This window comes from Lycium barbarum, chromosome 2 (genome assembly GCF_019175385.1).
Source record: "Lycium barbarum isolate Lr01 chromosome 2, ASM1917538v2, whole genome shotgun sequence".
NCBI lineage: Eukaryota > Viridiplantae > Streptophyta > Magnoliopsida > Solanales > Solanaceae > Lycium > Lycium barbarum.
The window spans coordinates 6,763,721-6,785,127 of NC_083338.1; the positions used below are offsets into that span (position 1 = coordinate 6,763,721).

The 21,407-nt window shown below is 36.3% G+C and overlaps 2 protein-coding genes across 2 annotated transcripts in view; both read left to right on the top strand.

The window, feature by feature from the left end:
• LOC132626008 (callose synthase 9) overlaps positions 1 to 15,316 on the top strand; it is a 40,753-nt gene extending 25,437 nt beyond the window's left edge. Inside the window, exons 29-52 of the mRNA XM_060340710.1 lie at positions 452 to 549; positions 630 to 720; positions 833 to 993; positions 1,069 to 1,178; positions 2,543 to 2,677; positions 4,278 to 4,346; positions 4,435 to 4,612; positions 4,777 to 4,891; positions 6,188 to 6,307; positions 8,021 to 8,136; positions 8,213 to 8,296; positions 8,372 to 8,484; positions 9,315 to 9,367; positions 9,436 to 9,612; positions 9,789 to 9,836; positions 10,262 to 10,420; positions 11,132 to 11,245; positions 11,325 to 11,413; positions 11,559 to 11,717; positions 11,796 to 11,898; positions 12,614 to 12,733; positions 13,380 to 13,430; positions 13,521 to 13,703; positions 14,772 to 15,316. Of these exons, the coding sequence (XP_060196693.1) occupies positions 452 to 549; positions 630 to 720; positions 833 to 993; positions 1,069 to 1,178; positions 2,543 to 2,677; positions 4,278 to 4,346; positions 4,435 to 4,612; positions 4,777 to 4,891; positions 6,188 to 6,307; positions 8,021 to 8,136; positions 8,213 to 8,296; positions 8,372 to 8,484; positions 9,315 to 9,367; positions 9,436 to 9,612; positions 9,789 to 9,836; positions 10,262 to 10,420; positions 11,132 to 11,245; positions 11,325 to 11,413; positions 11,559 to 11,717; positions 11,796 to 11,898; positions 12,614 to 12,733; positions 13,380 to 13,430; positions 13,521 to 13,703; positions 14,772 to 15,008 (2,883 nt within the window). The 3' untranslated portion in view covers positions 15,009 to 15,316. The remainder of the gene's footprint in view (positions 1 to 451; positions 550 to 629; positions 721 to 832; positions 994 to 1,068; positions 1,179 to 2,542; positions 2,678 to 4,277; positions 4,347 to 4,434; positions 4,613 to 4,776; positions 4,892 to 6,187; positions 6,308 to 8,020; positions 8,137 to 8,212; positions 8,297 to 8,371; positions 8,485 to 9,314; positions 9,368 to 9,435; positions 9,613 to 9,788; positions 9,837 to 10,261; positions 10,421 to 11,131; positions 11,246 to 11,324; positions 11,414 to 11,558; positions 11,718 to 11,795; positions 11,899 to 12,613; positions 12,734 to 13,379; positions 13,431 to 13,520; positions 13,704 to 14,771) is intronic.
• A 2,723-nt stretch (positions 15,317 to 18,039) lies between these two features.
• On the top strand, positions 18,040 to 21,041 carry LOC132626010 (uncharacterized). Its single transcript, XM_060340713.1, has 3 exons — positions 18,040 to 18,248; positions 18,359 to 18,461; positions 19,367 to 21,041. Exons 2-3 carry the CDS (start codon positions 18,375 to 18,377, stop codon positions 20,645 to 20,647), a joined length of 1,368 nt encoding a protein of 455 aa, XP_060196696.1. The 5' UTR covers positions 18,040 to 18,248; positions 18,359 to 18,374; the 3' UTR covers positions 20,648 to 21,041.
• The last annotated feature ends 366 nt before the right edge of the window (positions 21,042 to 21,407 follow it).

Sequence of the window (21,407 nt, forward strand, 5' to 3'; positions counted from 1 at the left end):
TCCCTTAGAAATGGTCCAAAGACTCAAATCAAAGGGTCTCCCCTTGCGCATGGTCTGTGACCTTCCGAGTCTCTGCTGCTCTCACCAAGTCCTACCTCTACACGCCAGTCCCCTCATCCCCGTGTGGGCACCCTATTTCTTCATTGTAGTTAAGATGAAATTAATGAGTTTCAACACTCCCATATCCACATGTTCATGGTATGTTTTGTCATACTTGGTTTACGGGGCATGCATGAAGGCCTTTCAATAGGTGATGCATATTTCTTTTATTCCATATCAGGAAACTGCAAACATGCAATATGTTTCCATATTGTTTTCTTTGGGTCCATTGTTAGGTGACCTCTTATTTCAGTTGAGAGGTTCCTCTTTCATTGTCAGTTTTTAAAAGGACTGAGTGGATATTTATCTTTCTGCGTTTCTGCTTATGAACTGTTGAAATACTTTCACGTAGAAAAAGGAGCACACACCAGAGCTTGAAACTGGGGCTGTAAAAGCTATTCAAGATCTGTATGATGTTCTGCGACTTGATGTCCTTCGCTTCAACATGAGGTACTTTGGATAACTTATCATATTTCTGGGATTATTATACTCTTTGAGTCGGGTGCATAATTATTATGATGTCATTTTAGAGAACACCTTGACACATGGAACATTTTGTCAAAAGCAAGGAATGAAGGCCGGTTGTTCTCAAAGTTAAAGTGGCCAAGAGATGCTGAGTTGGTAGGCTTGCATCTGGTTTCCTTTTCCATTCTGTTAGTTTTTTTCTGCCACCTCTCTGCTCCTTTTTCTTTGAGTTCACTAAGGTTCCTAAAAATGCACAAAAATTATGCAGAAGGAACTGATTAAAAGACTTTATTCTCTCATAACTTCTAAAGAATCTTCTGCCAACATACCCAAGAATCTTGAGGCTAGGCGTCGGTTAGAGTTTTTTACCAATTCACTTTTCATGGAGATGCCTTTAGCAAGACCTGTCCGTGAGATGTTATCCTTCAGGTATGTTCTTTCACATTGCTATTGTTTATTTTACCATCTTCAGACCCGTTGTATGATAAATTTCTACTCTTGCAGTGTGTTCACCCCATATTATTCAGAAACTGTTCTTTACAGCATGTCAGAACTCCTTAAGAAAAATGAAGATGGAATTTCTCTTCTGTTTTATCTCCAGAAGATTTATCCAGGTAATCTCTGTTTCTTTGTGCAAAGCAGTAAACAGAAATAGAGGGTATTTTCCATTCGCATCAATTGATCTTATTTCTCTGCTGTTCATTTAACTGACTGAATACAATTTTATGCTGAGCTTTTAAACTGTTAATATAACTCATTACTTTTGATGACAAAACTGATGTTGCTCTTTTCCCCCCTTCTAATTAATTGGCACTGCTTAACTGATTGGCTTTTACAATTTTGTTCTTAGTGTCCTAATTTTTTTTGTGGTTCTTAGTGTTCAACACACACATCTTCCTATAGTATTTTAAGGTCAACTTTAAGATTGCTAATTCTGAGATAAAATGTGAATTGTATCAAGCTCCAAAATGTTAAGATTTAATTGACTTGCATCCTTTCCTAGGTAAATGCGTATCTACGGTCTTTTATGTCCTGCAATGTTGAGTTAGATTGAAGCTATATTAGTTGGTAATCTTGATAGCTTTTGTTTGTCGGGATCAACACTTTTGGTGGTATATTTTAGGCCATATAAGAAATTATATAGAAGGATAAAAGCATGATCTAATGGTCTTTGTCCAAGAAATTTTTTCTTTGAATTTTTTGGGTGAAACACATGGTACATGACTCTGGTCTCTGTGTCCTTTGCTGTGTAGGATATGCATTTTATTGATGGCTCTCCTTTTCTTTTTTTCTGATTTGTCAGTGTAGATAGTGTCTTAAATGATGGAAATTGACATTCAACCTAATAACCAAAATATGTCTTATTGATTCTATCCTCTTTCCACTGAGGATCTGGGTTTCTGGCGGGGATGCTGTGTGAGATGCTGACTCTTGAACACTCGTATTTGCTTATTTGGTGTTTGCCTATGTCCTTCCTGAAACATGCTCATTTGGTTCTTAGATCTTGGAAACTATAGTATCCCGTGTTATTATCTTTGGAAACAGAGAAGAAGACAAAAACTGCTTGTTGGTGACGTGTATTTAGAATGTTGTAATCAAACGTCTTCAATTAATCATCTATAGCTAATTGTAGGTCTACATCTGATTAGTTGGTGACAAGTATTTAGAAACAGCATCTCTGCCTCACACAGGCAGGGAGGGGTAAGGTCTGCGTACATCTCACCCTCCCCATACCCCACTTGTGGGATCACACTGTCTATGTTGTTGTTGTTGTCGTCGTCTTCAGGAGGCTTTTTAGTGTGTAAAACCATAGGTAGTTTTTCTTTGTACGTGTTGTCTTTGTTTGAACACTAGTTTTTTGTTGCAGTTCTGACTGTTTCTTGATTAGTCATCTCATTGTCTTGAGAAACTACATTTGAAGGTAAGTCTCCTCTTTGTTGTCATTTCACTGAGAGGAAAAAGAAATTGTTGAATGCAGATGAATGGAAAAACTTTCTTGCTCGAATTGGTCGTGATGAGAACATCTCAGAGAACGAACTTAATGATAATCCAAATGACATTCTTGAACTTAGGTTCTGGGCTTCATACCGTGGGCAAACGTTAGCCAGAACTGGTACTTCTTATTTCTCTGTTCTCTTCTATAATTTTCAGTATATGCTATATCCTTCAATGTTTAATACCTACACTTCTGACTTGAGGAATGACGTCTAGGCTTTACATCAAATTGATTCCTTACTTGTTTTAGGTTTGGGATGGATCATGTATGTTTCCTTTGGACTAAAATTGTAAGGGTCAAGCTGTCTACTTGCCTGTCTTACTCTTTGTGAGACTTCTATTTTGATGCTACTGCTACGACAACTCCGCATCAATCCCAAACTAGTGTATCATGTGGATTCAACACGGAATGACAAGTTTTACGTTGGCTGGACCCACTATTCACTGGTCAATGGAATCTTTATACTCAAAACCCGGGCTCGTTTAGTCATTTATTTGGCACCACTCAAGGGGTGGGGGAACTTCCAGGGGATTCCCTCCACTGCAACCCTCCTTCTTTATCCGGGTTTAAGTCCGACAATGTAAGCAAGCTCACATAGGCGGAGTTACAAATCCCAAGCTCACTTGTAGTTTGATACATACGATAAAAAACTAGTATCCTATATTACTCGCACAAATCTCCAGAATTCAAATTCATGAAAGATTTTCAGGATTAATATTAAACCCTACATTTTCCAAACCCCGTTTCAGCCTGAAACTGCTGATTCTCCTTTCTAGTGTTAGGGCGCTATCATTTAAATCGATACTTTGGCCAAAAAATGATTACATCTATCAGTTTTGTTGATGGAAAGTTCTTCGGAGCCACAACCAGAAATGGGAAGAAAGTAGGGTTGCCATTGCCTGTTCTTCTCTTATTTGCTATTCTGAGCAAAAAAAATAAAAATAAAAAAAATGAGTGCAGGATAATGGAAGGAGGGAATGTTTAACCTATACTTTGTTTTATTGTGGTACTCGAAACAAAAGATATTAACAAACATGCGGAGTGTATCAACTTGCAGTTGATTTTAGATGTAAGTCTTTTTACCAAAATCTTTCTGCAAAGGCATGGATGACAGAGTCAAAATACAAGCTATGTGAATTATACTAGACATTCAAGATGATTGGAACAAATTGTTCAACAGAAAGGATAAACTGTAGGTGTTTCACGAAGTGTGAGTTTAAGATGATCCTGTTTGGTTTTATCTGGTAAAAAAAAGAGTGATCTTGCTTGAGGGATGTATGACTTGACATGATTAGTACAAGTGAAATCTTGAACATATATTTACATCGAAAAACGGAAGACTTAAATTTCTGATAAAGTATGAAAAGGGAGAGGACTCTTTTTTTTTTTTTTTTTTTTTTTGAAGAAGTTCAAAGTTAAACTTTCTGTGTCTTGTGATGGAAAAGTTTACGGATGGGCTGCTGAGGCAGACTTTTAGGAGTGGAAGTTCAGGATGCTAGGTACTGAAACGTGTATTAGAAAAGATCAAATGCCCTAAAACTGGTAATCGATGGTAAACGATTATTAAAAATGTATATAGGCACTTACTAAGTAATATCCCTTTTGCATGCTTGTGCTAGGTAGGTTCTCATGCTTTCCTTTCCTGGATAAAGTTGCATACCTGCTTGTTTTCCTTATAAATTTCTTTCCTTTACACAACCCTTCTGGAGTTTTGCAGTTCGTGGAATGATGTACTACAGGAAAGCACTAATGCTTCAATCATATTTGGAAGGGATGATAACTGGAGGTTTGCTTTTCTGAAAACCCCCAAAAAAACAAATGATTTAGTTGATTAGCTTTTCCTTCACCAGTTCTCATCTTCTGTACTTTGTTAGATACTGAAGCAGGAATTACACCAAGTGAAACTACGGATACTCAAGGATTTGACTTGTCTCCTGAATCAAGAGCACAGGCAGATCTGAAATTTACTTATGTTGTCACTTGCCAGATATACGGAAAACAGAAAGAAGAGCAAAAACCTGAGGCTGCAGATATTGCATTGCTAATGCAAAGGTGATACTTTTTCATTTAGATTTTAATGAATGTAAGGATAGATTTTGTTTTTCCCTTTATCCAAAAAAAAAAAAAAAAAAAAAAGAAGAAGAAGAATAGGATATTCTGTTTTAGAGCTGACGTCAGAGCCTCTTAGCTGAATTTGGGATCGACTTCCGTTGTAGAAATGAGGCTCTTCGTGTTGCTTTCATTGCTGAGGTTGAAACTCTTAAAGACGGGAAGGTGAATAAAGAATATATCTCAAAGCTTGTAAAAGCTGACATCAACGGCAAAGATAAGGTGCCATCCTTTCTGCTTAAGGCGTCCATGTCATTTCCATTATGCTTCTTCTTTTTAGTCGTTACTTAAAAATTCGTTCTATTTGTTTTAGCAAGTAATATGCGTAAAAACAGTGCAAAACTATGCAACTATTTGTGCTTTTGAGTTCAGGAAGTTAGTAAAAAATTGCATCAGCTCTTTAGAATTTGAAGCATAGTCTGAATGGAGCTGGGCCTACTCTAGTAGTGTTGTTTAGTGAGTTCTTTTCCTGTTAGGATTTTGCTATATTTCCAATTACCTTAGCTTGTGTTGAGGTTCTAAAACATCAACGTGGGGGAATGAGGCTGTGTTGTAGCTCAAACCAAAAAATTCCTACTTACATGGGAAAAGGACGTAAATGGTTTTATAAGTTGGGACCTGGAGTTAATTAGTCCTAGAGGTCCTTTTTTCGGTTATTGCAACTTTCAACACCCCTAGATGGAGTATATCCCAGCCTGTATCTGTCCAGTTCTTTAAGTTGTCTAATGAAAAAAAAAATGGTTCTTTTAAGTATTGCCTTGGACCTATTCGACTCATGTTATTCCAAACAGTAAAAAGAGTTGAGGAAATGTACAAGCCGGACTCAAGTGGGCAACAAAAGTGGGCTAAAATGAAATATCATGGGTTACGTGCAACATTTACTTGATCCAAAAATGAAAAATGTGCTACATTTGCAAATAATTAAATGGAAGTTGCCTTGGACACCGTATAAGCTTTACCTCTAGAGTCCTTCATCACCTATTGGACGTACCACGGTCCACGGGGATATTCCTCCTTTGAAGGTGATTTTTGGATTCTAAACCAAACAAATTTGATGTTAGTAGGAGAAGGGAAGCAAAATGAATTGATTGCAGGGTCATTAGCACTTAAGCATAAAAGTCAATGTCTTTTTGGACCAAGTGTTCTAGGGCTAGCTTTGTGTTTTATTTTATAAGTTTTTTTTTAAAAACTGGATCAGACAATCGCAATGTTGATTATGATATATGGACATAGAGTAATGATTGATTAACAAACAATAGCATAAGAATATGAAGTACAATAGTAAGAATTTGCTACGACTGTAGTCTTTTTTATTCTGATAATAAAACCATCAAAAGATGAGAGATGCTATCTTCTGATTGGTTCTTTCCTCAGCCATTTGCAGGAATTTTATGTAGAGTAATAAGATACTGAATTATTATTTGAGAAGATATCATTTTCAGTGGTCGGCTTTTTGCCTTGTGCATTCAAAATTGTAACACTTGTACTTGCTTTTTTTTTTCTTCTACATGAGTGCAGGAAATCTACTCAATTAAATTGCCTGGAGATCCTAAACTTGGTGAAGGAAAACCTGAAAATCAAAATCATGCAATTATTTTTACTCGTGGAAATGCAGTGCAAACAATTGACATGAATCAGGTAGCCAAGAATCTAGTGTTCTGTTGGCTGTGTTAGTCTGTACTATATATCTAATGAATAGAACAACATGCAAATGGCCCTTTTTTGAGCTCCTTTGGCATGCAATAAATAGGTGATGAGAAAAACACCATAGTGAAGAATGGTGGTGAAATGAAGTGTAGAATTCTTTTAACAGATCTATAGAATTATCCTGTTAGCAACTCTTTGAAGTAAATGGTTCAGCCCTTTGTCAACATCTGGGAACCATTTAATTATCTAACCTTATTTTTCTTCATTATATACATATTGATAAGAAATAAGCCTTGGACCTAACTCCACCCCAAAAGCTAGCTCATGAGGTGAGGATTGCCCGAGACCTTATAGGGAGACCAAGTTTCGCATCCCATATCGATGTGGGTATCCAACATCCCCGCACGCCTAGGCTTTCCAACTTGAGAGTGAACAGTATAATATGGGGCCCAACATCGGGTAAACCAAGTATCGGGCTGGGTATGGCTCTGATACCGAGTCCCAACAACACAACGAAAATCAATCAGAACACTTGCTGGGAACTGGGAAACCTCGCCGGAAAAGGTGACTGCCTGGATGTGTGATTTTTGAATGAGGCGACCGAACTGTGTGAAGAGAGTGGCCAAAAAAGACCACACGCGTCGGCTCATGATGCTGGAAGGTAGGTGCTGGTGGCAGCGCCTGAGGCGCGTGAAGCACTTTCCGGTAGTGGGCTTGATTAGGCTGGTTTGCATAATTGAGAGGTGTTTCCCAGTGATACTGGTTTGTGCATACTACTCATTGACGAACTTGTTGGATAGTGACAGACTAGCAGGAAAAATTGCAGGACGGCGAAGCATCTCTCTCATATAATAATGATAGCAAGTCCCCAATTCACTACCGATGTAGGAATCTAACACATTTCCTATGCCCTTCCAAAGGCAAGGAGGGGTATAAGCATCTTGGACACAATCTGAGTGTTTAAGCTTCTCTCTCTGAGGGGTCTCTGATCTTCCGTCTGCTCACCTCTCCATATCCCATTTTTGGTCATCTAGTGTGCCCCCAATCGGTCCTCCTTCCCCTTTACCCAATCCATATTCTCCTACTTCAGCACCTTGGACCAGTTATTTTTTTATCCTTTTATTTATTAATGAGGATTCTAGCTGATCCCAACTATCTTCATCCAGGTGTTTTGTATTTACTTGAGTTCAGTCGCTTCTAATTACTCTTTACAGCTCCAATAAGAAAATTTATCTTTTCTGTTGACTATTTGAATAATTCATTGTTATAATAACATCTTTATTTTATGCATGTATTTATGGGATCAGCTTTTAGTATCACCTCCATATAGTCCCTCTATCTTGTTATTTGTCCTTATGATATTCTCGCTTAATTTTTTCATTCGTACTATTTTGTTAGTGTTATAGTTTTGTTTTATTTTATTTTCTTTTGCAACTTGATTGCACATCGATACTGAGATGTTGCATACTTGCAAGCGATCCTTCTTTTCTCTTCATTCTTTTTCTTATTCATTATGTTTTTTGAGTTGCTGCTCTTAGCCTTTATAGGTTTTATGAATCACGGATAAACAAACAAACCTTTCATCATTGATTGTCAGAGGCGAATTACGTATTCATATCCCCAATAACAGAATATGTGTGACTCCATTTCTGTTGATATACTCCATCTTACCTCAACCTATCACTTTGTCTTGATCCACCACAGGATAATTATTTTGAAGAGGCTCTGAAGGTGAGAAATCTTCTTGAGGAGTTTTTCCGTGATTATGGCATTCATCCTCCGACAATTCTTGGTGTTAGGGAGCATGTGTTCACTGGCAGGTAATTTTGGACCCAATGAATATTCTTATGTCTGTATTTCTTAAACAGTCGTCTCATATGGGTTTCTGTGTTTCAGTGTTTCTTCGTTGGCATCCTTCATGTCTAACCAAGAAGGTAGCTTTGTGACAATGGGCCAGCGCGTTCTGGCAAATCCTTTGAAGTGAGTGCACATATTTTACTATGATATTTTTATTGCAAATGGATTCATTTTGTGACAGATTATGAAATTCTTCAGAGTTCGTATGCACTATGGACATCCAGACGTCTTTGACAGAGTTTTCCATCTTACTCGAGGTGGTATCAGCAAAGCCTCACGTGTGATTAATATCAGCGAAGACATCTATGCAGGTAACCAGTTTGCTCCCTAGCACTGCACCAGCATGCGTGCTTCGCGTCTCCATTTTACATCCACTTGGTTAGAAGCTTTCTCATATAAGAGGATATCCCCTAGATTAATATACATTACTATAGACTATAGGTTCAAATGATTTTTCTCTGCTGCTAGCATATCCCCTGGTGTCTTCTTCAATTTAGACTGCATCCTGTACTTCTAGTTCATTTCTCTAAAATCTACAACCTGCTACTGACATGAAAAAGTCAGTGACCTAATAATCTGCTGCGTGTATAAAAAGTTATGCAATGTCCTCGTTATGAGCTTAGCTTTTATTGTATCATGACTATTGAGTAATAGTCTGTTTAACTAAGATTTTGTGAAACTAGAAGTGCTTTTATTTCTTTTATAAGAAAAGATATTTACTTTGACGAGTTAAGATGTCTGGACAAGTTTCTGAAAAAATGATATCTTTCGAGTAGCAGTAGATTGATTTCTGTTGTGTGGAAGAAACTGAAGTGTAGCTTTTCCTTGAAAGCATGATCATAAGCTGCTTTAAAAATTTCCAGAACAAATGAGTTTTTTACCAAAAATTTACTCTTAGAAAATTATGCCATAGTACAAACAAAAATAACCTTATGCATTGTCGATAATCCATCTACGACCAAAGGCGCATAAACCTGCTTTCTCTATTTGTTTAATTTGAAGAACTTGATTAAAGTCCCTCATAATAAATTTTTCAGATACTATTTGGAAAGATTGGCCAAAAAGCACATCTCAAAATTAGCAGCCAAACAGTAAATGAACTTAAATTCTTTAAATACTCAGTTTTCAAGTATAAATGCAGGGTTTAATTCAACTCTACGGCAGGGAAATATTACTCACCATGAGTACATCCAGGTAACTTTTTTCCAGCGGTTCTGTCTTTGAATACATATGATTGCAGTGCCTAAACTAAGACCATGCAGGTCGGCAAGGGGCGAGATGTCGGACTCAATCAGATTGCACTGTTTGAAGGCAAAGTTGCTGGTGGTAATGGTGAACAAGTTCTAAGTAGAGATGTTTACAGGCTTGGGCAGCTGTTTGATTTCTTCAGAATGTTATCATTCTACTTTACAACTGTCGGATACTACTTCTGCACAATGGTACCACTTCACATTCTAATGCTATAAGTCGCTGTTGTTACTTATGATCTCTTGGAGTTTATTGCATGAGGTTCATTCTGGGTTGCACTTTTATATATATATATATATGCTTGTTGCAGCTATCACCTCCAGGTATATGATGATAATTCTGACAGATCCTTTTAACTTTTGTGCAGTTGACAGTGCTTAGTCTTTACGCTTTTCTCTATGGCAAGGCATATCTGGTAAGTACCGACAAGTTTTAACTTTTAGGTACTTATGGTACACGTTATAACTCCAGATGTTTAAGCTATTATAGATAGGGTTACACAGTTTTATCTTTCAAGGTAAGTCAAGATTTATTCATTTAGTCGACTTATTTATTTGCACTAGTGTTTATTCTCATGGTGCAGTTAGCATTTGATAATTCTGGAGCAAATAAACTTGTTCTTCAAAATTGTGGATTCTTGGGGGGTTTGAGAGAAGGGGGGGGGGGGGGGGGGGTCACACTTCAGTTTCACTGGGTGGATCTTCCATTCACGCCTTTTTGACTTGTTGATCTTTTTCTTTACGTGCTATTCGTTTGAACCTTTTGTTAGTCTACTCAAGAACTATCTGTATTTAATATTTGTGGCCTGTTTCTTTCTGAATCTGCCATTTTCTTTTTCAGGCATTATCTGGTGTTGGTGCAAGTATTCAGGATAGAGCTGATATATTACAGAATGATGCTCTTAGCGCTGCTCTCAATGCACAATTCCTTTTTCAGATTGGTATCTTTGCAGCGGTTCCTATGATTCTGGGTTTCATTCTGGAACAAGGTTTCCTAAGGGTATGTTTCTTAAGTCCTTGTGCCATAGTTGGATCTGTTATGCCTAAAGAAGCTCCATTACTTTACCAAATGAGTTCATGATGGACTAATAATTGGGCAATTTCTTGAAATGCTAAAAGATTTGTTTCAGTAATCATTGAGTATTTTCCTTATATCCTGGAAGAATTGATGCTTATCTTTTTGCCTTTTTAGCTTCTTATCTTGCGTTTTGAAATAATCTCCTTTTTTGCTGCACCTACTTTACCTTCCTAGTTTCCTTCTGCTTTTATCTTATCCCCACAAATCGATCCAGCGATATTCTCTCAAAGATATATTGTTTTGACAACTTCAATTTTTTTCTTTTCTAAAAATGGTTTATTTAAAAAGAAAATGTGTTTTGGTAGCTGTAGTGCTTTTGAAGATCTCTAAGTGTTTTGTGAGTGGAAAGAACTTCTCTTGAAAAACACCCTCAAAACCACTTCTTCACATAAGAGTTTTAAAATTAAAAAGAAAAACTTCTTGAAGAGCTAAACAAACAGGTCTTTTGCTAAAAGGTTTTGCAATAGTTCAATATAAAATCATGGAGAACACCACTGATATCTATGGAGAATTCAGTGCTACTTTTTAGTTTTGGTCTTTTACATTTCAAATCTAGTATTCTATGTTTCTCTTCATGGCCTCTAACTGCCTGTCCATTCTCTGCTCTGACTGGGATCATTCTTGTCGCTGTAGGCTGTTGTCGGTTTTGTCACTATGCAGTTTCAACTCTGCACTGTTTTTTTCACGTTCTCCCTGGGCACCAGGACACATTACTTTGGTCGGACTATCCTCCATGGTGGTGCGAAAGTAGGTCCCCTCCTCCTCCCTCCTCAAATATTCTTATTTCTTGGTGTAAAACTAATCAGTGAACTTTATTTTATAACAGTATCATGCAACCGGTAGGGGATTTGTCGTTAAACACATCAAGTTTACGGAGAATTATAGGCTCTACTCCCGCAGTCATTTCGTTAAGGGGTATCTCTCTCCCTCTCTCTTCTGTATGTGTGTTGGTATGAGTGCATATGCGCACATCTGCACACTTCTATGTGGTCATCTTTTGTCGTAGCTCTTTTCTGTCCTTATGGAATATCAATTAGTTTTACGAATCTTTGTCCTTCAGCATGGAAATTGTACTTCTATTGGTGGTATATGCTGCTTACGGATACAACGAGGGTGGTGCTTTATCCTACATACTTCTCACTGTTAGCAGCTGGTTCTTGGCTGTTTCTTGGCTTTTTGCTCCATATTTGTTTAACCCAGCAGGATTTGAATGGCAGAAGTAAGTAATGCTTTATTATGTTTGGAGTTCCATATATTGTTGCTTGTTTCTTGTCATCATTGTTGTCTTACTCTATAGGACGGTAGAGGACTTCCGTGACTGGACCAACTGGCTCCTTTATAGAGGTGGAATTGGTGTTAAAGGGGAAGAAAGTTGGGAAGCCTGGTGGGATGAAGAACTGGTATGAACTATACTTTGATATGAATAGTTATTGACCTTCACTATTGTTCTCCGTCAATTTTCTAATGAATAATAAAATTGGGGTAATCAATTCTCTGAGCCTAATAGATAGTTTAGTTTTATACTAAACTGCTGATGTAGATGCTTTAAATAGGTCTTTGCCACCTATGTCATGTCCCTGTGGGTGTCTGAAATTCAACTGATGACCGATTTAGCTGTCATAATGCCTTCATTAATTCATCCCAAATGCTTCTAAAGCATATTTCTAGAATTTATATTGGTTTTTTATGAGTTGGTGAAAGTATGAAGGTAAACAACTGATTGTAAGAAGTCCAAAAGGGGGTGGACTTGTGTCGTTACTCTTGTTTTTCATTTTCTATTTTTTGCTTTTCCTACTTATAGGCAAACTTAATTACACTGGATTGATTTGCCCCCTTTGTGATTATATTTATGTCCGTCTTTCTTGCTTTTGACCCTGCATATAAATTATCAAAATTAGATGTGGGAATACTGACAATGCTTAAGAAATATAGGTACATGTGCTTGAGACATGTGATTCTTTGAATTCTTCTTTATAATTTCTTCATTGCGTGATGAGTACATTAATGCTTCTTTCCTTACCTGTTGATGTGTAGCTGCTTTGGTCTATTGGCAATTCCTGATATCACTCATATTTTTCTAAAGGAATTTGATGTCACCTTTGTGTTGTTTGACAGGCTCATATTCGAACCTTTGGAGGGAGGGTGATGGAGACCATTCTTAGCTTACGATTTTTTATATTCCAATATGGCATTGTCTACAAGTTAGATGCTCAGGGAACAAATACATCTTTGACGGTATTACTGTTACTCTTTTCCTAATTTATATTCGTCTTTGTTAAAAAAATTCCTTAATACCTTCCTGTCTTGCCTTAATTTGGAATTACAAGACTAGGTAAGTGTTTTTGGGGACCATCTTTTGAAGCATACCTGCTTTACTGATGGATCCAGCTTATTCTAACCATTATCTATTTTTGAAAGGCCTAGTTGTCATCAAATTGTAAAATGTTCAGTATACACAGGTAGAATTTTCATCTACCACGTGTCTGAAGAACCCAAATCATTGTTACCCAAAGTTTCTGCTCATAAAGTTTGATGTTGTCTTTCTCAAAAAATAAAATGAAGTTGATGTTGTGTGGAAGTAAGTTTCACTACCACTCAATCATTGATGAGGGAACGAAGTTCGTTATTAGCTCTTACAATCTAATTAAGCACAAGATATGTATCTATATAAAGTATATAGATTCAACTGTGAACCACATACGTTTCATTAGAAGTCATAGTAATGAGAGGCCGAGCCGGAGAAAACCTGGTTCTTGATGTTACTCTGTGCCACGTTTGCTCTCATTGCCGTCTTCATGTACAATCAATTTTGATATGACTATCAGTAACTGTCTATTGACTGATTGCTGACTGCTGGTCCTTGTGGCTTTATTGTTGTCAGGTGTATGGTTTTTCATGGGTTGCATTTGCTGTCATTTTACTTCTCTTCAAGGTTTGAACCAAGTTTTGTTACATGTTTTTAGTTTTATCAAATTGTGTCTGACGATGTTAAAACGAGAACCATTATTTTGGGATGCCACAGGTGTTCACTTTCAGCCAAAAAATATCAGTTAATTTCCAGTTGGTGTTGCGTTTTGTCCAAGGCCTATCGTTTTTGCTTGCCCTTGCTGGTTTAGCTGCTGCTATTGTATTGACGGAACTTACTGTGACGGATGTTTTTGCATGCATCTTAGCATTCATACCCACTGGCTGGGGAATTCTCTCAGTAAGTCCTCTTTTCCCCAAAATCCAGTCTTCTCTTGCTTCTTGCATTTTTTTTTTTTTTTTTTTTTTTTTTTTTTGCTTCTTGCATATATTACATGTCTTATGGTACGGTTGGTACCATAATTACATTGATAACATTTTGCGCAATATACTTATTATAAAAAGATAGAAAAGTTCCCTGATATTTAGAACGGAAAAGGGCCAAAATTAATGGGATATAGTTCATCCATACCCTTTGTTATACTTTAGGGCCAATTATACCCTTATCGTTATACTATGGGGTCAATTATACCCTTATGTCTAACAGCTGCCACGTGGCATCATCCCAGCCCTTCAAAATTATTTTCCCCTCAAATAACTTTTTACCCACTAAAATAACCCAACCCGACCCGATTTTTTTTTTCCAGCCAAGGGGTAATGGGTTGGTTCTGTATCACTTTGGCTGGAAAAAAAAAATCGGGTCGGATTGGGTTATTTTAGTGGGTAAAAAATTATTTGAGGGGAAAATAATTTTTAAGGGCTGAGATGATGCCACGTGGCAGCTGTTAGACATAAGGGTATAATTGACCCCATAGTATAACGGTAAGGGTATAATTGGCCCTAAAGTATAACGAAGGGTATGGATGAACTATTTCCCAAAGTTCAGGGGTAATTTTGGCCCTTTTCTGTATTTAGAATTTCTCTAAATACAAATAATCAAACAAAGTGCAAAATCTAAAGCCTGTGTATTTTGTCAAAGCGTAGAGCATAGTATATTATTTTCTTCTTTCTTGGTGGAAATGTTTTGAAGTAGACTAGAAAAGTCTAGGCTTTTGTGGAATATGGTTTTTTTGTAGCTTTGACATCACTACGGATTGCAGTATGACCATCCTGTACTCTCGCGAAGGATAAAAGTTAAAAGTAGGATAAATTCGAGTTCCCCTGCCAAGTTGTGAACAATATACCAATGTTCAACGAAACTACGACATTATACCTTGATTACAGATCTTGTCTTTGATTTTGCACATCTTTCTTTATCCCTTCCGTGCTGTATTAATTTCCTGTAAGTGCATGTTTCGTCGTTCGACAGATTGCTGCAGCATGGAAGCCCCTAGTCAAGAAAATAGGTGTTTGGAAGTCTTTCCGTTCAGTTGCTCGTTTGTATGATGCGGGTATGGGGATGCTCATTTTCATCCCAATCGCACTATTTTCTTGGTTCCCCTTCATTTCAACATTTCAAACCCGGCTTATGTTCAACCAAGCATTCAGTCGAGGGCTGGAGATATCTCTCATCCTTGCTGGAAACAATCCGAACACTGGTTTATAATCTCTTTACCTTCCTCTGATCTTGTACAGAGAAAAGTAGTTCAGTTCATATTGTTGTATCTTTTTTAGGAGTTTTTGGTAGAGAACTTTCTGTTATTAGTAATTATTGAGCCGAGTCTTTTCCTCGTTTATCTATGTTGTAAATCTGTCAATGTATAGTTTTCGGATATGTTGAGCTATACCAGATGAATGAGTATTCGATAATGGCTATTTTAGGTGTAGTCTATTCATTATAATTTTGACTAGGCACTGTATATGCTCCCTCACTATAATTGCACTTATATTTTGAGCTGCCACTGATTATTTGCACTTACATGAGTAGCTGACTTTTTCTGCCAAATGTGTTCAATCTACTGTTACACTCAATGGAAGAGATGTGTCAACTTTGCCACTAGATTTTGTCAATCAGTTGATTGGGAAAAAAAAAACTTTACAAGAATCTTCTGTTTTCCTTCTCGTAAAAAATGAAATTGGATTTATTGTTTGTATATATATCTAATATATCTATTTGAATCATTGACGCAACCGGAGGTTCTACCGGAAACCTCCACTCTACCTCCCATGGTAGGGGTAAGTCTGTGTACACTACCCTCTTCAGACCTGGGATTACACTGGGTTGTTGTTGACACAACCTGCTGACAGGACTGCTGGAAGTTTTATGTGGATTGTTTGCATTCTGTCTGATCTTTTCCTAATTGAGAAATATTCTAATGATTTTCCCTCTTGTGAGAAATGGTTTGTGCCAGAAAACAAGGTACATATGTTCTTTTCTACGGGAAATAATTTGAGTAATTGTTACGAGTTCTACTATTTTGAAATCCATCCGATGTTGGTGGCTATGATCATTTTTGACTAAAAATTCCAATCTGGATTTGCTATGTACTCTCTAGCACACAGCCGTTGGGTTTAGAATAATCTTTTAATATTAGCAAAGATATTTGTCTGAATCGATGAGAACAGGAGATACACAATTCATGCAAAATAGTTGGGATTAAGAACGTGTAATGGTTAGATAGAGAACTTTATCATATATTTGAGGAATAAAAGGATATTCGCGCAAACAGTAATTGACTATGTTGATAAAGTCTACAAATGGGGAAATAACAGAGATGTACATGTCAGGCATCTAGTTTACCACCACCTTAGCCAAGCATCTCCAGCAGGACAACACCACCGAAGCAATAACCCCAATCTGCAATAAAAAGAAAAGGAAAGGTCTACCCAACAATCACCAGAAAACACCATAATTCACCTTCACGACTTACAATAATTAATGTGAAAAATTTCGAATAACAAGGGGAAAAAGAAAAATCCAAATAGAGAAGAGGAGATAAAGAACCAATTATAAATCCATCACCAAGCCACATCTATATACAATGTATAAATATACATATATATAGTGTATGAATATAATATCGTATAAAGGTGCATATACACTTCTTATATATTGTTACACAGTGTATTTATGCTACCTTGTATTCTAGAAAGTTGTATAAGCATTGTATAAAAGATATATATATAATGTATAACAGTGTATAATGGTGCATATATACACCTTTTATATATTTTTATACAAGATATATGCATCTCCCTCGAGGACTAACAAAATCCACTTTGACACCAACATATTTTCACCTAGTTATGCTAGAAACTTCAAATATTAAATGAAAGACAAAAATGAAGCAAAATTAGAACCCAATTGCATTTTTCAACTTCTGATCTGAAAACCTAAAAAAATTGTCTAGCGTATATGGTTCAAATTCTAACATTTTTGGTCAATTCTAATTGATTGAAACAACTGGATTTCAAAGAACAATATGAGTTTCGATTTGGTGGTTCTTCTGTTTATGGTGATTTTGTGTGGCTGAATGGTGTAGCATGAAGAGAAGGAAGAGAGAAGAGAGGCGAGCTATGAGAGAGAAAGGTATGAAGTGGTGGTCTGGCTGCAAACTAGATTGGTGAAGAAATATTTAGGGTAAAAAGTGGATTGTTGGGCTAATTTTGATAAACTAGATCACTTATGGATATTGGCCGTAATTATTCCTTTACAAATTTCAACTATTAAATGGACCTTATTGAACTTGGCCTTTTGGTACAAGAAAAAACTTTTGGCACTGTTTTTATCCTAATTTAGTTGGTATCTTCAGCTGTAAGTTAGTGTAATGAAAAAAGGTTAAAATGGTGAACCATCAATAATCTAATAGGAGCAAGGCCAAAAAAAAAAAATTGTGGACGTAGAGTGGATAATTAAGTAGATTAGTTCACCTGTCTCAATAGATCAACATTAGATATGTAGAATTTAAGCAAAAGGTACGCTAATGACAATTTCTCTCGTAAATGACAATAAACTTTATCAAAATACTAGTCAAAGATCACTTTGTAAGTTTGTTCGACACCCAAAATAGTAAAAGTAACAATAATTTTGGCTAGAGAGAGATAATTACCATAAAGAAACTGTCAAAAAAAGCTGTGATAAAGTGATGAATATTCTTTCATCCTATATTCATCCTAATATGATATCTCGAGTTTATAACTTGAATATGAAATTACTTTTGATAGAGAGCACTTTATTAAAAATGAGATTTTGCGGCGCAAGTTCGGATTAGTCAGATCTCAAAGCTGATACCAGACAACACGTGAAACCAAAAACAATAACATAATGAAGGTACATTAAGCAAATTGTGAAACTTATTAAGTCATTTATCTCTCTCTCTCTCTCTCTCTCACACACACACACACATATATATGGACTCCCTTTGTAATAAAAGAAGTTTACCATAATGAAGGTATATAAAGCAATTTGTGAAACTTCCTTGAACTCATTTGTCATATGTATATCTAGATGGACTCCTCCTGCAATTAAAAAAAAAAAAAACTCACAATGGCAATTCTGTAATTCAACAAACAAAACAGTGTCGGTTTCTATTTCTATCACCACGTGTCATCCATCCAGCTCTTCCTCTATCACCAAAACAATCTTAACCGTCCATTACCTCCTTCGCTTCCTATATATAACCCTCTCACCCTACAACAAATCCATCTCTTCACTTTATCATTAAAATTCTGCAAACAAAAAAAGTTCTTTAATCAAAGAATAATTGCAAAATATTAATCCTCAAAATTCGCTTGAAGAATTCTTAATTTGTTCGGTTAAATCAACAATTCGATTAGAAAAAAAAAACATTTGAATCTGTCTATATATATATATTTTTTTTTGGTAATTAATCAATAATTCTGAAAGGTACAGATTTAGATTTTTTTTCATTTTTTTTTTAATTTCAATTTGAAATTTTTGTGGATCTGTGAGGTTTTTGGTATTAATTTTTTTTTTTAATAATTTGAATTTTGTAGGGTTAGGGTTTTGATTATGAAGGATCAATTACCAATGTTGAATCAACAACAACAACAACAACAAATGATGATGAATATGAATCCACATATTCAACAACATCAGGTAATTTGTTAAATTAATTTTGATAATTTAAAAATAATATTTATAGTGTGTTAATACGACATCGTTTAGGTCTATAATGAAGAATTTTATTAAGTGGCCGTTTGGCCATGAAATTTACACGCTTTAGCCCCTATTGTGAGTTTGTTACCATGTTTAGTACTCCTTCTCTCTGGCCCAATTTATGTGATACTATTTTCTTTTTAGTCTGTCCCAAAAACAAAAACAAAAATAATGCTACATTTCTATATTTAGAAACAATTTAACTTTACGCTATTTCTTTTCTTTTTTAAATTTCGTGTCAAGTCAAATGGTGCCACATAAATTGGACGGAGGCAGTAAGTTTTTGTGTATAAACACCATTTATACAAGGTTGATACATTATATATAATGATTTCCCAAGGTATAATGTTGTATGATATTGTATATTTTTGAAAATTTCCCATTTTTTTACTTGCTCTGTCCCAATTTATGTGGCATCGTTTGAGTAAGCCATAAGTTTAACAAAGATAGGGAGATTTTTGAAATTTGTGGTCTAAAACAAAGCTTTATACATTTGTGCTGGCTATAAATTATTTCATTAGGAGTAAAAGGGGAATTTTAAAGTTAAAGTTGTTTCTAATTATGGAAAAGTTATATTATTTTTCGGACAGACTAAAAAGGAAAATGTGCCACATAAACTGAGATAGAGGGAGTACTTTTTTCCGGAGTTGAATTCTGGAATTTGAAGAACACCAACAAGTTATTTTTACTTTTCATTCAAAATCACTCACAAAAATCCAAAAAACAACTCCAATTTCCAAATAACTCATTTTTCATTTTGAAAACAAAAACTACTCTTTTTTTTTTTTTTCTTTTCATGGCCAAATGTATAGCATTACTCTGATAAACCTCAGTTTCATTCACAGATGCAACAACAACCACCACCAATGATGAATCGGAGCTATGGGATGTGGCCGCCGGCAATGGGAGCTGAACAGATGAACTTTCAAAATCCTAATGTAATGAAAGGTCCGGGATTTGTTGCCAGAGGAGAACAGTCGAAAAACTTAGGACCTAGGAGTAATTGGAAGGGTAAAAAGGTCAATAAGAATGACAGGAGGACGGTGGATAGTGGTAGGAGAAAAGAGAAGTCTTTGATGGCTACTACTGGATATATGACTGGTGCTGGAAATATTGGAAATGTTGGAGGATTTGGTGGATATAACCCACCAACGCTTAATGAGTTGCAATATCAGAATAGATTAAAAGCTAAGAGATTTTTCCCTAAGAAGAAATTTTATCATAATAATAGTAGTAACAAGGGTGCTCCTTTTGCTCCCCGGAACACGTCATCCTATATTATTAGGGCAAAGAAGAGTGGTGGAATTGCCTCGTTGGTATCTCCTTGTCCCGTGACTCCGGCAGTGTTGCCGACCCCAGAATTTTCTCCCTCGAGGGAGGTACTGGTGGATATGGCAAAGGAGGAATGGGGGGTTGATGGGTATGGATCGATGAATGGTTTGATTAGATTGAGATCATCAGGACATGATATGGAAGTACATGAGGAAGAGGAGGATGAGGAGGGAGGAGGATCAAGTGAGAGCGATGTGGAAGAACATGTGGAGGTGGAAAGGCGATTGGATCATGATTTGAGCAGGTTCGAGATGATTTACCCGAATAATAGCAATGTTTTGGAGAACCGTGTAGATGATCAGGATTCGCACATTGCTCAGTTGGAGGAAGAGAATTTGATTTTGAAGGAGAGGTTGTTCTTGATGGAGAGAGAGTTTGGTGACTTGAAGAGGAGATTGCAAAATCTTGAGAGGCAGGGTTGTGGATATGAGGATATTAATGAGGAGGTAGTGGAGAATTATTCTGAGGAAAGTGGAAGCCGTGGAGAGTCCCATTTTGCTGATGAAAATAATGTGGAATTCATTGAACAACACATGGAAGAAGAAGTAGATGGAGATGTGAACGCGAAGGAAGAGAAAGTGAATGATGGGGATATTGAATCTGTACAGGAGAAGCAGAAAGTGGAGAAAGGAAATGAAGAATTTAATCCTACTCAAGAAAATGAAGATAATAGAAAGAATAACTCATCAGATAATGCATGTGTTGGAGATGAAACTATTGATAAGGCTTCTCGACCTGATGTTGAACTAGTAGTCCAGGCAAATACAGTTGACAAGAACCAGGAAAATGAATGATCAGAGAAGAAGAACATTTACCATGGTGACTTGTCTAGGTTTACCTCAGTAAAGTAAATCTCTTTTTTGTGAAGTTCTTTCTTGCAATTTGGCTGACATTTTATCTCGTGTCAGGTACATTGTTTTGGAGTACATAAACCTTGACCTTTCTTTTATAGACAAAAGAAGGAAATAGTGTTCTGTATGCTGTGATTGTAGACCTTCCACAAGTGCATAGGATGTAGCACTTTTGCAGACTGTAATATGGCCTCTGTATTTTTTTTTTCTTTTGTCGAAAATTATGTTTTTGGAGCTGTTTGTATGAAGGAAACTAGTTTTGTGTCTTCCTCAGGAAGCATATCAGACTGTAATAATCTGTGACGTTGGAATGAAATTTGGATTTTTTTTCATAGAAGCTGTCTTTATATGCTGTTTAATCGTTGCATATCTTTCGCTCTAGCAAGTAATCTCATCTGTGCAACTGATGAATTTGTGAAACAGTTTTTTTGCATTGTTTCATGTCAGTTTAGCAGGTCTCTGCTTCTTTACTCGAGGCACTCTTGAGATGGTTGGCAGCTTCTCTTCACTGGAGAATAAATGGTCTTTTTGCTAAACTGAATTTGTTGGGTGTCTTAAACTTCATGTAGTTTTCGATAAATAGAAAAAGAAGTAACTTCTGTTTGTATTAGTAATTAGTGTTGAAGGGCACACTAGACTAATTTGCTTTAGTCTAAATCTCTGACTGACTACCATGAAGTTCTTGTTGAGTAGCCAGAAGTCA

Coding starts and splice junctions, on each gene's coding strand:
- LOC132626010 (XM_060340713.1), top strand. CDS start 18,375: ATGAAGGATCAATTACCAATGTTGAATCAACAACAACAACAACAACAA. Junction 18,462..19,366: donor CACATATTCAACAACATCAG/GTAATTTGTTAA, acceptor TTTCATTCACAG/ATGCAACAACAACCACCACC.